General features: G+C 41.8%; 1 protein-coding gene across 2 annotated transcripts; it reads left to right on the top strand.

The window, feature by feature from the left end:
• The first annotated feature begins 2,487 nt into the window (after window positions 1-2,487).
• LOC123723751 (uncharacterized) lies at window positions 2,488-8,023 on the top strand. Of its 2 annotated transcripts, none has more exons than XM_045722962.2 (6): window positions 2,488-2,745; window positions 6,160-6,258; window positions 6,356-6,631; window positions 6,767-6,891; window positions 7,027-7,127; window positions 7,717-8,023. In XM_045722962.2, the coding sequence occupies exons 1-6, from the start codon at window positions 2,604-2,606 to the stop codon at window positions 7,862-7,864; spliced, it is 891 nt and encodes a 296-aa protein (XP_045578918.1). In that variant the 5' UTR covers window positions 2,488-2,603; the 3' UTR covers window positions 7,865-8,023. The 2 variants fall into 2 exon arrangements, with proteins under 2 accessions (XP_045578918.1, XP_045578917.1); XM_045722961.1 differs by having other exon boundaries at window positions 6,145-6,258.
• Window positions 8,024-16,284: the final 8,261 nt, after the last annotated feature.

The following is a 16,284-nucleotide window of genomic DNA, read 5'->3' as shown; positions in this document are numbered from 1 at the left end:
GTTGGAAGAATTTCCTTTGTCTCTCTATGGGCCATGTGGCCAGAGACTCTACTGGAATTTTAGAGTTTTTGCAACCCTTTACACACAGGGTGGATTGGGGGGAAGGTAGGTTGGGTGGTGGTGCAAAAAGGAGGGAGGTCAACTGTCCTCCCTGTACCAAAAGAGGCCAACGTCATGACAGAGCTCTACAGCCCAGGGACAGGTTTCAATTCTTAAGGCTAAGTCCATTATTATTACCATAGCATCCTATTGTTCTAAGATTCACTTAGCCATAATATGCTTTTGGGAAAGAGGGCGCAGGTCTCTGTCACCAACACTACAGCTGTACCTGTAGTTAGTACTACATCCACACAGGTCTCTGTTACCAACACTACAGCTGTACCTGTAGATAGTACTACATCCACCCAGGTCTCTGTCACCAACACTACAGCTGTACCTGTAGTTAGTACTACATCCACCCAGGTCTCTGTCACCAACACTACAGCTGTACCTGTAGTTAGTACTACATCCACCCAGGTCTCTGTCACCAACACTACAGCTGTACCTGTAGTTAGTACTACATCCACCCAGGTCTCTGTCACCAACACTACAGCTGTACCTGTAGTTAGTACTACATCCACCCAGGTCTCTGTCACCAACACTACAGCTGTACCTGTAGTTAGTACTACGTCCACCAGGGGGCCACCTTTGACTCTGTCCCTGTATCTAAGGATCTGTGTGATGCTTTCTCTCCTCATGTGGAAAAGAGTAGAGCTATAGAGTTGTATAATAGTTAATGTAGGTAGATGTCATGTGGAACAGTGGAATCAGTGCAGAGAGAGTTGTGTCATGAGATGTAACCAGTATGTATATGTTATGTTGTAATAAAAGACAGGGTGGAAATATGAACTTGTTATCATAATACATGTTAAGGGTTTTTGTTCTTCTTTCTTTTCCCTTAAAACTGAAACTGTGGAGATATTGTCAGAACTTCTGCTTTTTCATTCTAACTCTCACAGTCAGCATATATAGAACAAGACCCCTATACAGTCATTGGTGGCCGGTCACACTTCAGGAGGAAGTTTCCCCTTGGTACAGATCTAGGACCAGGTTTCCCTCCCCAATCTTAACCTCAACCATTAGTGGTGGAAATGTAATATCGGCCTAAGGTCAGCATCTAGGTGCAACTTCTCCCTACACCATCAGTCACAGAGTGAGAGCCATAATGTGCTCTCCATTTGAAGGCTGGGGGTGCTGTAAACTCAGTCAGGATATATGTAGTCTATATGTATATTAACAGGATCCCAATTTATTTTAGCAGATCCAAAATTGGGACCTTGTGAATTCACACATACATCATATAACATGATATATAGTCATACAATGTAGTATATTATCAAACTAAGACTGGTGGGAGTCATATCATGTAGTATATTATCAAACTAAGACTGGTGGGAGTCATATCATGTATTATATTATCACACTAAGACTGGTGGGAGTCATATCATGTATTATATTATCAAACTAAGACTGGTGGGATTCATATCATGTATTATATTATCACACTAAGGCTGGTGGGAGTCATATCATGTATTATATTATCAAACTAAGGCTGGTGGGAGTCATATCATGTATTATATTATCACACTAAGGCTGGTGGGAGTCATATCTTGTATTATATTATCGAACTAAGGCTGGTGGGAGTCATATCACGTATTATATTATCAAACTAAGGCTGGTGGGAGTCATATCATGTATTATATTATCAAACTAAGGCTGGTGGGAGTCATATCATGTATTATATTATCACACTAAGACTGGTGGGAGTCATATCATGTATTATATTATCACACTAAGACTGGTGGAAGTCATATCATGTATTATATTATCACATTAAGATTGATGGGAGTCTTATCATGTATTATATTATCAAACTAAGACTTGTTGGGGTCATATCATGTATTATATTATCACACTAAGGCTGGTGGGAGTCATATCGTGTAGTATATTATAAACTAAGGCTGGTGGGAGTCATATCATGTATTATATTATCACACTAAGGCTGGTGGGAGTCATATCATGTATTATATTATCACAATAAGGCTGGTGGGAGTCATATCATGTATTAAATTATCAAACTAAGGCTGGTGGGAGTCATATCATGTATTATATTATCAAACTAAGGCTGGTGGGAGTCATATCGTGCAGTATATTATTAACTAAGGCTGGTGGGAGTCATATCATGTAGTATATTATCACACTCAGATTGGTGGGAGTCATATCATGTATTATATTATCACACTAAGGCTGGTGGGAGTCATATCGTGCAGTATATTATTAACTAAGGCTGGTGGGAGTCATATCATGTATTATATTATCAAACTAAGACTGGTGGGAGTCATATCATGTATTATATTGTCACACTAACACTGGTTGGAGTCACATGGTGGCCAGTGTTCTGTTGATTTCACAATTTATCATCCACTGTGGTTGACTGACAAGGAGTTTCACAACCATAAATCACACAGACCCAGGACAGTGCAGGAAGAAGACACAGCTACAGACGTACATTAGAGTTGAGGTTAGAAGTAGAAGTTACTGTATTTGACCAGAAGTGTGTTAAGATGTCAGAGGGAGTCTATGAAATCCCAGATAGATTTGAAGATGATGAACCTGATGCAATGAAGAACACAGACATTGATGGCCAATTATATGCCAACGTAGGAGCCTTCAAGCCCAGTCCAAGAGATGGAGTTGTTGCTTCAGGTAAGATTGCATGAACACACACACACACACTACACACATAACACAGTATATATTACAGGTGAGGTTACCCTGTGTTACTAGATCTTTATTTGTCCCAATCCTGGATGATACAGTAAAACACATTACCAAAGATCTTTAATAATTTGTGATTCAGTAAATGTTCAGTGGTGGAAGAGACCCTCTGGAGATGCTGCAGTGTTGTTGGGGCTGCTGTGTGTTCTAATAACCTTTGAAAGTCAGTCTTTGCTGTCAAGTTACATATAAGCACAATATCAAATGCTCATATTTGACTGTTGTTTCCCTATATGGGCCCCAAAAGAGGGAAGTGAAGTGGATCTTTTCAGTCATTCAACTAGCTGTCACTCAAAATCTCCTCAACCAATCAGGTTCATGAAAAGAGAGGGCTGCAGGTCTTCTAGCGGTTAAGATCGTTGTAGATATCTAAGTCAGTGCAGACACCCTGAGAGACGGTGAGACCAGCAGCAAGAGAGAAGAGACAGCAGACACTGCTCCTAATAATGGACCAGGAGATCCGTACTCTGGTAACACACACTCAACCCTATTGTAGGAGAAGGTCCAAGGTCCCTCCCCTAGGATTGTATTCTCCAATGAGTTTTGAGAAAGAGGGGAGGAGAGAGGATGTGAGGAGGAATTGAGGAAAGATGAACTGAGAAAGAGATCATAGACAAGTCTGTAATACCACTATTTCACCTCTATGGTGACTTCATCTCTCACTTTAACCACTAGGTGGAATCATCACTTAACCATTCAGCACTGTATTCCACCATCAACAAACGAACGAACGAACGAACGAACGAGAGAGAGAGAGAGAGAGAGAGAGAGGAGAGAGAGAGAGAGAGAGAGAGAATTGTCATAGTAGGTTGTTGTTACATCACTTTCTCACAGATCCAGTTTTGATATTTGCTACATTTGTCATCATTCCATGTCTTTACAGGCTCATCTTGTATATAGTATATCTCAACACAGTCCTCCTGCCAATTACCATCAGGCTGTTCTGTCCTCCAGTACCTAAACAACACAGAGATCCAGACAGTCAGACACTGTGGTACAAACATCCTCCTCAATTATAAACATGGTCCTATTTTTACAGCTTTAAAGACACTGTCAAAGATGAGCATACCATTATCAACACATATTTTCTCTCTCTCTTTCCATTACATTTTCAAATTCAAGTAGTACTTGGCTTCTACGATACATCTACAGTTCTCATGGAATGACATCCATGAGTCAAAACATATACTTTTAGGAACATGATTGGAAACTCTCTCTCTCATTGTTTTTCTTGTAGTCTAGTAATTATTATGCTGATAAAGTCCTACAGTATGTACACCAACTTGCCACTGTATATTTCCAAACTAGTCTCAAAACCTTTCGTATTATTCTGTACGTAAATCAGAGACACTACATTTTAATGTGATATATTACCTTTCATATGGTATATATCAATTTGTGGATGCCCGTCATCCATTTTGTATGATATGTTACAAATTACAATGTGTATGATATGTTACGAATTTGCAAATATGTACAATATGTTACAAATGTCCTAAACATATGAATTCTACTAACATTAGCTAGCTGGTAATAATTACTATGTTGATGGTTGGATACAGCGATACGGAGAAGAGGAGATAAGAGGAGGAGAAGAGATAGGAGGAGAGGAGACTAATTGAGATAGAGCCTAAGTGTCAGAGAGAGATATAGAGAAGGAAGAAGAACATTTAGAGAATGAGGAAGAGAGAAAAAATAAGACAAATAATTGATCTTTTTAGTTTTAGAGGAGAATACGTAGACATACTGTACTCTGGAAAATTATTCTTCATTAGTTTTATTAGAAACATGTCACGTGATTTTCCAAAAAAAGTGGGTCCAATTATTAACCTATGCTTAACACTTCAACAATAAGAATAACAAAAGCACAGATTAATAAATGAAGGAACAAAGTTATTTTAAAAGGTCGACCAGCTTCCTGACTGAATGTGATTGGATACTTAAAACAGTGTGACCTGGACACACATAGAGGGCAGAACATTACTGAGAGGAAACACACTCACACAAAATCAATGCTAATAGAAGGTGAGAATCACTCACAACCTTCACTGTACAAGAGACAACGTGTAGGTTACCAACAGCAACACAATGTACCATACACCAGTGGACCTGTCTACTACATACCTACACACTCATCATGGTGTCTATCTGCTGTTGTGTCTCTTCCTGGAGGTTGCTGTCTGTTCAAACCACTGGTTAAGGTGTGAAGTCTTCCCTACACCTATAACACTGTACGTTCTCAGACACAACAGACTGTTAAACTAAAGCAGCTGTATAACAGGATATACAACATAATATACTGTTTGTTGTACTGTGTGTAGATACATAAAGTACCAAAGTATATTTTAAGGTGGCAATTAGAATGAGCCTTTATATGGAGCAGTCAGGAGATTTATGCTAATGTTGACAGGAAGAGCAGGGGACAGGATACAGTGAACAGGAGCATAGATAAACAACCTGAATCTCAGAACACTGGTAAGTACACTGTAGTCATAGAGACACACACATGGAAGTTTAAACTAATGGTTATTATCCTTCCACTTGCCGCATAAACAATTGTGCCTATGTTAATGTGATGAGGAAGGCCGATGCCCCACGCTCCAAGGCTTCAAAATTCAACTGAGTAAAATAAACTGTAACAAACAGATTATTAAATATTCAAAAACAGAATACTTTGTGTCTTCCAAATATAGGTCTTACTTCACAAGAGAAAGCTTTGGAATTGATATGCTTGTGGAAAAGGATACATGAAACGCTAAATACTACATCTCCTAAATGAAACGTTGTTCCTATAAAGACTAGAGGTTAAATGTTCTGAAATGTTTGAGGCTCTGTATTTTAGGATGTTTACTAACTGCTGAAACATTCATTATCATGTTCATTAAGTCCAATGCAAATCGCCACTGTGTACTTCCAACCTGGTCTCAATGCATTTCTTTTTATTCTGAACGTAAATACGAGTCACTCTATTTAGTGTAATATGATAGGTTTCATATGATATGAATCAATTTGTGGATGTCCATGATCCATTTTGTATGTTACAAATGACAATTTCTATGATGTTACGAACTACAATTTGTATATGTTACGAATTTGAAAAACATACAATATCTTACGAATGTCCTAAACATATGAATTCTACTAACATTAGCTAGCTACCTAATGTTAGCAAGGCTAGGAGATAGCTGTAGCTGGACACTATATTTCCTGTTAATGTGTGAAGCTGTATCTTTAACAACCACAAGTCCCCACCAACAGGAAGAGAGATGAGGTGAGAAAACATCACTTTAAAGTGTGATTGTGTCTCATTGATGATGCTATGTACAGTACCTGTGTCCACAGAGCCTGATAGCTCAGGGAAGAGATCCTCCAGAGTTGCTGCAGTGTGTCTGGGGCTGCTGTGTGTTCTACTGGCTGGGATCATAGGCCAGTCTGTCTACTGTAAGTCTTAAGTTACAATTCCTACAATTCACCAGCATTCACCTACAATTCACCAGATTATCTATTTTATTGATACACTTTGTTGTTGTTATAACAGATGATGGGGTCTCTAAGAGCTTCTTAGCCTATAAGACCAACTCATCTGCAGAGATAAAACAGCTACACACCAGCTACAACAACCTGACTAAAGAGAGAGACCAGCTACAGACCAGTTACAACACCCTGACTAAAGAGAGAGACCAGCTACAGACCAGTTACAACACCCTCACTAAAGAGAGAGACCAGCTACAGACCAGTTACAACACCCTGACTAAAAAGAGAGACAAGCTACAGACTGAGAGAGATTTTCTTAGCGGGAGGTTTACCAATCTCAGTGAGTAAACCTACAGTAATAAATTATCATTAACAATACACAACTGATCATGAGTGTGTTTTTTCATTAAGTGTCCAGTGTGATAAATTGAAGAAAATTCTTATTTTTATCAATATTTTCAAACCTGTCTTGAAGGCTGGCAGAAGTTTGAATCCAGTTGGTACTTCCTGTCAACTGAGTCTAAAACCTGGAAGGAGAGCAGACAGGACTGTCTGAAGAGAGGTGCAGACCTGGTGATCATAAACAGTGATAAGGAACAGGTGAGAGGGAGAGGGAGAGGGAGAGGGAGAGGGAGAGGGAGAGGGAGAGGGAGAGGGAGAGGGAGAGGGATGGGTGTGCAGGGGGTAGATATGATCAAACATAAACATCTGTTTATTTATCTTTCTCAACAACAGACATTTCTCTTCAACCTCAAGAAGAGAGTCTGGATTGGTCTGACTGACTCTGTTAATGAGGGGACCTGGAAATGGGTGGACGGCACCCCACTGACCACAGGGTGAGAGATGATAACTAATCTGTCAATAAGGCTCCTTTCAACCTTTTTCTATGCAGGTTACTGATATTGATGATAGCAGTCAACACAGTTAACTATCAGATGACAAATGTCTACATATTATTTAGTATTATGATGTTATAACTGTGATGTCTTATTGTTGTTAATCCTGTAGGTACTTGTATTAACAAGGTAGGTACTGGTATTAACCATGATATCTGACTGTTGTTAACCCTGTAGGTACTGGTATTAACCATGATATCTGACTGTTGTTAACCCTGTAGGTACTGGTATTAACAATGATATCTGACTGTTGTTAACCCTGTAGGTACTGGTATTAACCATGATATCTGACTGTTTTTAACCCTGTAGGTACTGGTATTAACCATGATATCTGACTGTTGTTAACCCTGTAGGTACTGGTATTAATCATGATATCTGACTGTTTTTAACCCTGTAGGTACTGGTATTAACCGTGATATCTGACTGTTTTTAACCCTGTAGGTACTGGTATTAACCGTGATATCTGACTGTTTTTAACCCTGTAGGTACTGGTATTAACCATGATATCTGACTGTTTTTAACCCTGTAGGTACTGGTATGCCAAACAGCCTGATAATGCAGGTCCTAATGGGGACGAGGACTGTGCTGAGATACACAAAGATCAGAGTCCTCTAAAGGCATGGAATGACATGTCATGTGGCAGCAAACTCAACTGGGTTTGTGAGAAAGTGTTTTAAAATCACCATGGCAACATGCTGTAACACATACAGTAGACTACAGTGCACAGAACTTCCTCCTCTGTCTCTGTCTCTCTCTCTCTTTGTCTCAAACTCATGCACACAAATGTTGTATTTGTTTGTATTAATATATTAATAAAAGTCCTACTTGTTTCCTGATATTGTAGCTTCCTGTTTACCAGAGACAACATGAAGATAGTACATCAGACTCTGCTATATGGGTCTCAAAAGAGGGAAGTGAAGTTGTTATTTTCAGTGGTTCAACCAGCTGTCACTCAAAACCTCCTCCACTAATCAGGTTCATTAAGAGAGAACAGAGCTGCGTCCGTTTCTGTCGCCATCTCCTCCTCATTGGTTAAGACTACCCACCCTCAATATCCACTTGGAGCAGTTTGTAGTCTCAAATCTATTGTATGGACATTGTAATGACCCATGTGTGTAGTCCTGGACCTCCTGAACATGTTGATGTATATTTGGGAGTAAACAGAGGGTCCAAATCAGCAGAAAAGTGAAAGGAAGGGGGAGTTCTGGAAACTCCCTGAATTATCTTGGGGCTGTTTCATATGATATTTAATATATGTTAGCAGCTAGCCTTTGTTCTCCACTTCCCCTCTATATCTTCCTGGTATGATAGTGTCCTGTCCATCATCACAAATAGAAAGTCCCATACCCTGGACAGGAGGACTGTGTTGAGATATACTCTGGACAAGATGACCATGTAGAGACATGGAATGATTTATATTGTGCTGCAGAAAATATTTTAACAATAACCACTGAAACAATCTCTCACATGCGCACTTGCACACAGGTACGCACACAAGTATGCAAACTTGTTATATTTTTTGTATTAGCATAGACACAACTACCCATGTCATCATGTTGATACTTCCCTAGAGTTAACACCTACAGCAGTCCCACAGACAGAGACACACAGATCACTCAGAGACAGAGATATCACAAGAAGCAGAGACTTAATGTATAGTTTACCTGCATAGAAAGAAAGACCCAGGCATTGTTAAAGATGTCAAAGGTCATCTATGCTGAACCAGATATGAACAAGAAGGTCAAGTTTAACAGAGGTCAGATGGAGGAGAGGATTGTGGATATCTACATCAGTGCAGACACCCTGAGAGACGGTGAGACCAGCACCAAGAGAGAAGAGACAGCAGACACTGCTCCTAATAATGGACCAGGAGACCAGCACCCAGGTAATTTGGCAGGGTACTCTCCTGACATAATCTAATGTTTTGCTTTCGCTGTAAAGCATTTTTGAAATCGGACAATGTGGTTAGATTAACGAGAGGTTAAATCACCCCAAGGTGAGTGAATACTTCTATAACACTGGCCACCCCAAGGTAGGAGACTTCTGCTCTATAATAACCCTGACCACCCCAAGGTAAGAGACTACTGCTCTATAATAACACTGACCACCCCAAGGTAAGAGAGTACTGCTCTATAATAACACTGACCACACCAAGGTAAGAGACAACTGCTCTATAATAATACTGACCACCCCAAGGTAAGTGTTACAACACCCTGATTAACTTCTTACATCTAGACGTTCCGCTAGCGGAACACCGCTCCAATATCTACTGATAGGGCGTGGCGCGAAATACAAATACATATGACTATTTTACACCATTTTAAAGACAAGGCTCTCCTTTATCTCACCACAATGTCCGATTTCAAAAAGGCTTTACAACGAAAGCAAAACATTAGATTATGTCAGGAGAGTACCCAGCCAGAAATAATCACACACCCATTTTTCAAGCTAGCATATAATGTCACAAAAACTAAAACCACAGCTAAATGCAGCACTAACCTTTGATGATCTTCATCAGATGACACTCCTAGGACATTATGTTATACAATACATGCATGTTTTGTTCAATCAAGATCATATTTATATCAAAACACAGCTTTTTACATTAGCATGTGACGTTCAGAACTAGCATTCCCACCGAACACTTCCGGTGAATTTACTAAATTACTCACGATAAACGTTCACAAAAAGCATAACAATTATTTTAAGAATTATAGATACAGAACTCCTTTATGCAATCGCGGTGTCCGATTTTAAAATAGCTTTTCGGTGAAAGCACATTTTGCAATATTCTGAGTAGATAGCCCGGCCATCACAGGCTAGCTATTTTGACACCCACCAAGTTTGGTACTCACCAAACTCAGATTTACTATAAGAAAAATTGGATTACCTTTGCCGTTCTTCGTCAGAATGCACTCCCAGGACTTCTACTTCAACAACAAATGTTGGTTTGGTTCCAAATAATCCATAGTTATATCCAAATAGCGGCGTTTTGTTTGTGCGTTCAAGACACTATCCGAAGGGTAACGCGCCGGCGCATTTCGTGACAAAAAATTTCAAAATATTCCATTACTGTACTTCGAAGCATGTCAAACGCATTGTTCTCAGATCAACCACTATCCAAATGCTCTACTGTTTTTCAGCCAGAGACTGCAGAGTCATCATTCAATGTTCTGGCGCCTTCTGAGAGCCTATGGGAGCCTTAGAAAGTGTCACGTTACAGCAGAGATGCTCTGTTTTCAATAAAGAGGCTAAAGAAGGCCAAGAAATGGTCAGAGAGGGCACTTCCTGTTTGGAATCTTCTCAGGTTTTGGCCTGCCATATGAGTTCTGTTATACTCACAGACACCATTTAAACAGTTTTAGAAACTTTAGGGTGTTTTCTATCCAAATCAAACAATTATATGCATATTCTAGTTTCTGGGCAGGAGTAATAAACAGATTAAATCGGGTATGTTTTTTATCCGGCCGTGAAAATACTGCCCCCTATCCATATCAGGTTAAAGAGAAAGACCAGCTACAGACCAGTTACAACACCCTGACTGAGGAGACAGACCAGCTACAAGACCCTGATTAAAGAGAGAGACCAGCTACAGACCAGTTACAACACTCTGATGAGGAGTTAGGAGGAGAGGAATCAATGAAAGACAAATTGAGTTAGAGCCATAGAGCAGGGTTTCCAAAACTCGGTCCTGGAGCCCTCCTCTGGGTGAACATTTTGTTTTTTACCCTAGCACTACACAGCTGATTCTAATCGTCAAACTTGATAATGAGTTGGCTATTTGAACCAGCTGTGTAGTGCTCGGGCAAAAACCAAAATGTTCACCCCCCCGCTTGTATTAATAGTTTTTATTATAAACATGTAATGGAATTCGCAATAGGCTCATGGTGTCACGACTTCCACCGAAGTCGGTTCCTCTCTTTGTTCGGGCGGCGTTCAGCGGTCGGCGTCACCGATCGTCTAGCCATCGTCAATCCACTTTTCATTTTCCATTTGTTTTGTCTTGTTTTCCTACACACCTGGTTCTCATTTCCCTCATTAAGTGTTCTGTATTTAACCCTCTGTTCCCCCCATGTCTTTGTGTGGAATTGTTTATTGTAAGGTGCATGCGCACATTGTTTTCTGGTGCGCGTCGAGTATTGTACACATGATTGATTATTTGTTTTTGCCGGTGGTTTATATATTAAACTGCTCCTGCTATTTCCTCGTTTCTGCTCTCCTGCATCTGACTTCACTGCCACCAGTTATGCACCCCGTTACACATGGTTGTTTTTTGGATTATTGTTTTCATCCAGAATTTTTTAATTATTGACATACATGGCTTTTATCATAAGAACAAAGCCACAAATGATCCATCTAGAGTATAAGCCCTGTCTAAAATGGGGTGGGGGGTTCTAAACTAAAATATGGAATTGTTTTAAGATGGTCATACCAAGGATCATTTAGCTACTGGATTTTTAAATTTAAGACCCCTTAATATATTAAAAATATATATAACAACATTATTGGATGAAACACTGAATGTGGCATTACTGCTATTAGCCAATTGAAATGCATTAAATAACAGATTCACTACACGGAACAACAAGTAGTCAAAAAACAATCTAAAGGAAGTTTGTTCTGTCTTATATCTGAGAGATTTAATATATTCTTTTTACTTGCTACAGATATTTACATGCTCCATTTACATGCTCCAATTTAGGCCTGGTGATAACATTCTCAACAGTACCAATCCACCATCACATAAACTGTATAGGAGTTGACTGTATCTCCAATCAATGAGTGTAGTAGAGATATCAAAGGGTATCAAAGGATGTTACTTAATCATCTTTGAAAGTCAGTCTTTGTTGTCAAGTTACAAATAAGCACAAAATCAAATGCTCATATTTGACTATTGTTCCCCCATAAGGGTCCCAAAAGAGGGAAGTGAAGTGGATCTTTTCAGTGGTTTAACCAACTGTCACTCAAAATCTCCTTGACCAATCAGGTTCATTAAGAGAGAGGGCGGCAAGTAGCCTAGACGTACTGGTTTGGCCAGTACGAAAGGTTGCTGGTTTGAATCCCTGAGCAGACTAAGTGAAACATCTGTCGATGTGCCCTTGAGCAATGCACTTAACCCTAATTGGGCCTGTAAGTCTCTCTGGATAAGAGCGTCTGCTAAATGACTAAAGGTAAATGTAGAGAGCCTCGATGGTCGCTGTTGTCATCTCGTCCTCACTGGTTAATAAGACTACCCACCCTCAATATCCACTTGGAGTAGTTTGTAGTGTCAAATATATTGTATGGACATTATAATGACCCATGTTTGTAGTCCTGGACCTCCTGAACATGTTGATGTACAGTACCAGTCAAAGGTTTGGACACCCCTACTCATTAGAGGGTTTCTCCTTATTTTTACTATTTTCTACTTTGTAGAATAATAGTCTAGACATAAACTATGAAATAACACATGAAGCCATGTAGTAACCAAAAAAGTGTTACACAAATCAACATTTATTTTATATTTGAGATTCTTCAAAGTAGTCTGATGAAATCTTTGCACACTCTTGGCATTCTCTCAACCAGCTTCACCTGGAATGCTTTTCAAACTGTCTTGAAGGAGCTCCTACATATCCTGAGCAATTGTTGGCTGCTTTTCCTTCACTCTGGGGTCCAACTGATCCCTAACTATCTCAATTGGGTTGAGGTTGGGGGATTGTGGGGGCCAGGTCATCTGAAGCAGCACTCCATCACTCTCCTTCTTGGTCAAATAGCCCTTACACAGCCTGGAGGTGTATTGGAAATCAAATGACAGTCCCACTAAGCACAAACCAGATGGAATGCCTATCGCTGCAGAATGCTGTGGTAACCATGCTGGTTAAGTGTGCCTTGAATTCTAAATAATAGCAAGTCCCATTCCCTGGGCAGGAGGACTGTGTTGAGATATACTCTGGACAAGATGGCCATGTAGAGACATGGAATGATTTATATTGTGCCGCAGAAAATGGTTTAACAATAACCACTGTAACAATCTCTCACATGCACAAATGCACACAGAAGCACAAATGCACACAAGTATGCAACTTGCTGTATTTTTGTATTGGCATACCCGTGTCATTTTGTTGATACATCCCTACAGTTAACACCTACAGCAGTCACACAGACAGAGACACACAGATGACTCAGAGACAGAGATATCACTAGAAGCAGGGACTTAACGAATAGAGGGCTTGCAGTTGATGTTCAACGCCTCCTGGTGGCCATGTTGGAAGACCACCACATTAATTCTAGAAGCGGTGACTTAATGTATATTTAGACCTACATAGAAAGAAAGACCCAGGCATTGTTAAAGATGTCAAAGGCGTCACAATGTGCCCTATGGTGTGTGTATCACAGCCCTCCTCTCTCACTCTCTCTCCCACCACTGGTTTTATGATGGTCATAAATACCTTGTATGTCATGTCCTGACCAGTAAAAGGGGTTATTTGTCATTGTAGTATGCTCAGGGCGTGGCAGGGGGTGTTTGTTTTGTGTGTTTTGGTGTATGTTCTATGTTTTCTATTTCTATGTTTAAGTCTAGTTTTCTATTTCTATGTTGGGTTTTTGGTAGGACCTCCAATTAGAGGCAGCTGGTTGTCGTTGTCTCTAATTGGAGGCCATATTTAGTTGATGTTTGTTTCACTTGTGTTTTGTGGGTGGTTATTTTCTGTATAGCCTGGGAGCCTTATGGAACTGTTTTTCGTCATTTGTTTATTTTGTTTAAGTGTTTTCTTTAAGTATATTAAGAAGACGAGCACTTTACCCACTGCACCTTGGTCTGTCCATTACAACGATTATGACAGAACCACCCACCACCAAAGGACCAAGCAGCGGAAGAAGGAGCAGCAGGAGTAATGGACATGGGAGCAGATATTGGACGGCATGGAATCCTGGACATGGGAAGAGTTTCAGAAGGGATGGAATCGCCGTCCATGGGAAGAAGTGGAGGCAGCAAGAGCAGAGCGGCGACGAGTGGAGGCTCTAAGGGCAACTAAAGGCAAGCGCGAGAGGCACACGAGGAGTTGGGCAGAGTCAGGTTGGACACCTGAGCCAACTCCCCGTGCTTATTATGGGAGCGAAGGATCAAGCAAGCACCTTGTTATGCGGCGATATGCACTGTGTCGCCAGTGCGCAGCTACAGCACGGTGCAGTCGGTACGGCTCCTCAGCATTGCAGGGCGAGAGTTGGCCGGCAGCCAGGAAGAAGTGCGCCGGCACAACTGATCTGGTCTCCAGTGCGTCTCCTCGACCCAGTTTACCTTGCGCCTGCTCTACGCATGGCAGCCCTCATTCCCCAGCACAGCCCAGTTCGCCCTGTACCAGCGCTCCACTCGTGCCGGGCTACAGTGACCATCCAGCCAGGACGGTGTGTGCCAGCCCTGAGCTCCAGATCTCCGGTACGCCTCCATAGCCCAGTACGTCCTGTTCCTGCTCCCCGCTCTCGCCCTGAGGTGCGTGTTACTAGTCTGGCACCTCCTATGCTAGCCCCACGCATCAGGCCTCCAGTGAGCATCCATTATCCGGTACAGCCAGTGCCTGCTGTGAGCACTCAGCCTTTAGTGCGTCTCCCCAGTCCGGTGAGACCGATTCCTGCTCCTCGCACTCTCCCTCCAGCGCGCATTCCCCGTCCAGAGCTTCCGGTGACAGTTCCCCGTCCAGAGCTTCCGGTGACAGTTCCCCGTCCAGAGCTTCCGGCGACAGTTCCCCGTCCAGTGCGTCCGGCGACAGTTCCCCGTCCAGTGCGTCCGGCAACAGTTTACAGTCCGGAACCTGCTGAGACGGCCTGCAGTCCGGAACCTGCTGAGACGGCCTGCAGTCCGGAACCTGCTGAGACGGCCTGCAGTCCGGAACCTGCTGAGACGGCCTGCAGGCCGGAACCTGCTGAGACGGCCTGCAGCCCGGAACCTGCTGAGACGGCCTGCAGCCCGGAACCTGCTGAGACGGCCTGCAGCCCGGAACCGGCTGAGACGGCCTGCAGCCCGGAACCCGCTGAGACGGCCTGCAGCCCGGAACCCGCTGAGACGGCCTGCAGCCCGGAGCCTTCAGCGGTGGTCTGCAGCCAAGAGCCTTCAGCGGTGGTTTGCAGCCCAGAGTCTTCAGCAACGGTCTACAGCCCAGAGCCAGCAGGGGCCGGCAGAGCAGAAAGGGAGCTACGCCCGGAGCGAGAGCCACCTCCGTAGTGGGAAGATTGGTGAAGGGGGTGTAGCACAGTAACCGTCGTTGACGGTGGCCACCCTCCCTTCCCTCCCTTTAGGTTTGGGGTTGTTTTTGTGGGGTTTTGTTTTTGCGGTGCATTCGGGGTCTGCACCTTTGGGGGGTTACTGTCACGTCCTGACCAGTAAAAGGGGTTATTTGTCATTGTAGTATGATCAGGGAGTGGCAGGGGGTGTTTGTTTTGGTGTTTTTGGTTTAGGTTCTATGTTTTCTATTTCTATGTTGGGTTTTTGGTAGGACCTCCAATTAGAAGCAGCTGGTTGTCGTTGTCTCTAATTGGAGGCCATATTTAGTTGATGATGTTTGTTTCACCTGTGTTTTGTGGGTGGTTATTTTCTGTATAGCCTGGGAGCCTTATGGAACTGTTTCGTTGTTTGTTTATTTTGTTTAAATGTTTTCTTTAAATAAATTAAGAAGATGAGCACTTTACCCGCTGCGCCTTGGTCTGTCCATTACGACAATTATGACATTGTAGAAACTTTGGGTTTGGCAGGATTGAGGGGAAAGAAACTTCTGTGAGACAAAGGATCTTCCCATGCCAAAACTCCTACATCCACAAAATTGGAGAATTAAAAAATAATTATATTTTTGAGAATGTGGAAACGGTCGGTGGGAAATGAAAGAATCAATCAAATTTCAATCAAATGTATTTATAAAGCCCTTTATCATCAGCCAATGTCACAAAGTGCTATACAGAAACCCAGCCTGAACCCCCAAATAGCAAGCAATGCAGATGAAGAAGCACGCAATCCTGTCAAATTTGTTCATCGTTTGTGATGTAACTAAAGACGGTAGAACAACATAACTGTATCTCTGGAAGTGTACATTGCTCTGTTATTAGATTTACATCTAAATGTTGTGTAACT

Source organism: Salmo salar, chromosome 08, assembly GCF_965601325.2.
Source record: "Salmo salar chromosome 08, fSalSal1, whole genome shotgun sequence".
Classification (NCBI taxonomy): domain Eukaryota; kingdom Metazoa; phylum Chordata; class Actinopteri; order Salmoniformes; family Salmonidae; genus Salmo; species Salmo salar.
Note: the sequence above shows the minus strand (reverse complement) of the source record. Positions and strands in the feature narration are given on the sequence as shown.

Excerpts from the sequence above, each read along its gene's own strand:
- LOC123723751 (XM_045722961.1), top strand. The coding sequence starts at position 2,604 with ATGTCAGAGGGAGTCTATGAAATCCCAGATAGATTTGAAGATGATGAA. Across the intron at positions 6,259-6,355 it reads CATAGGCCAGTCTGTCTACT|ATGATGGGGTCTCTAAGAGC; the intron begins GTAAGTCTTAAG and ends TTGTTATAACAG. Across the intron at positions 7,128-7,716 it reads GGCACCCCACTGACCACAGG|GTACTGGTATGCCAAACAGC; the intron begins GTGAGAGATGAT and ends TTAACCCTGTAG.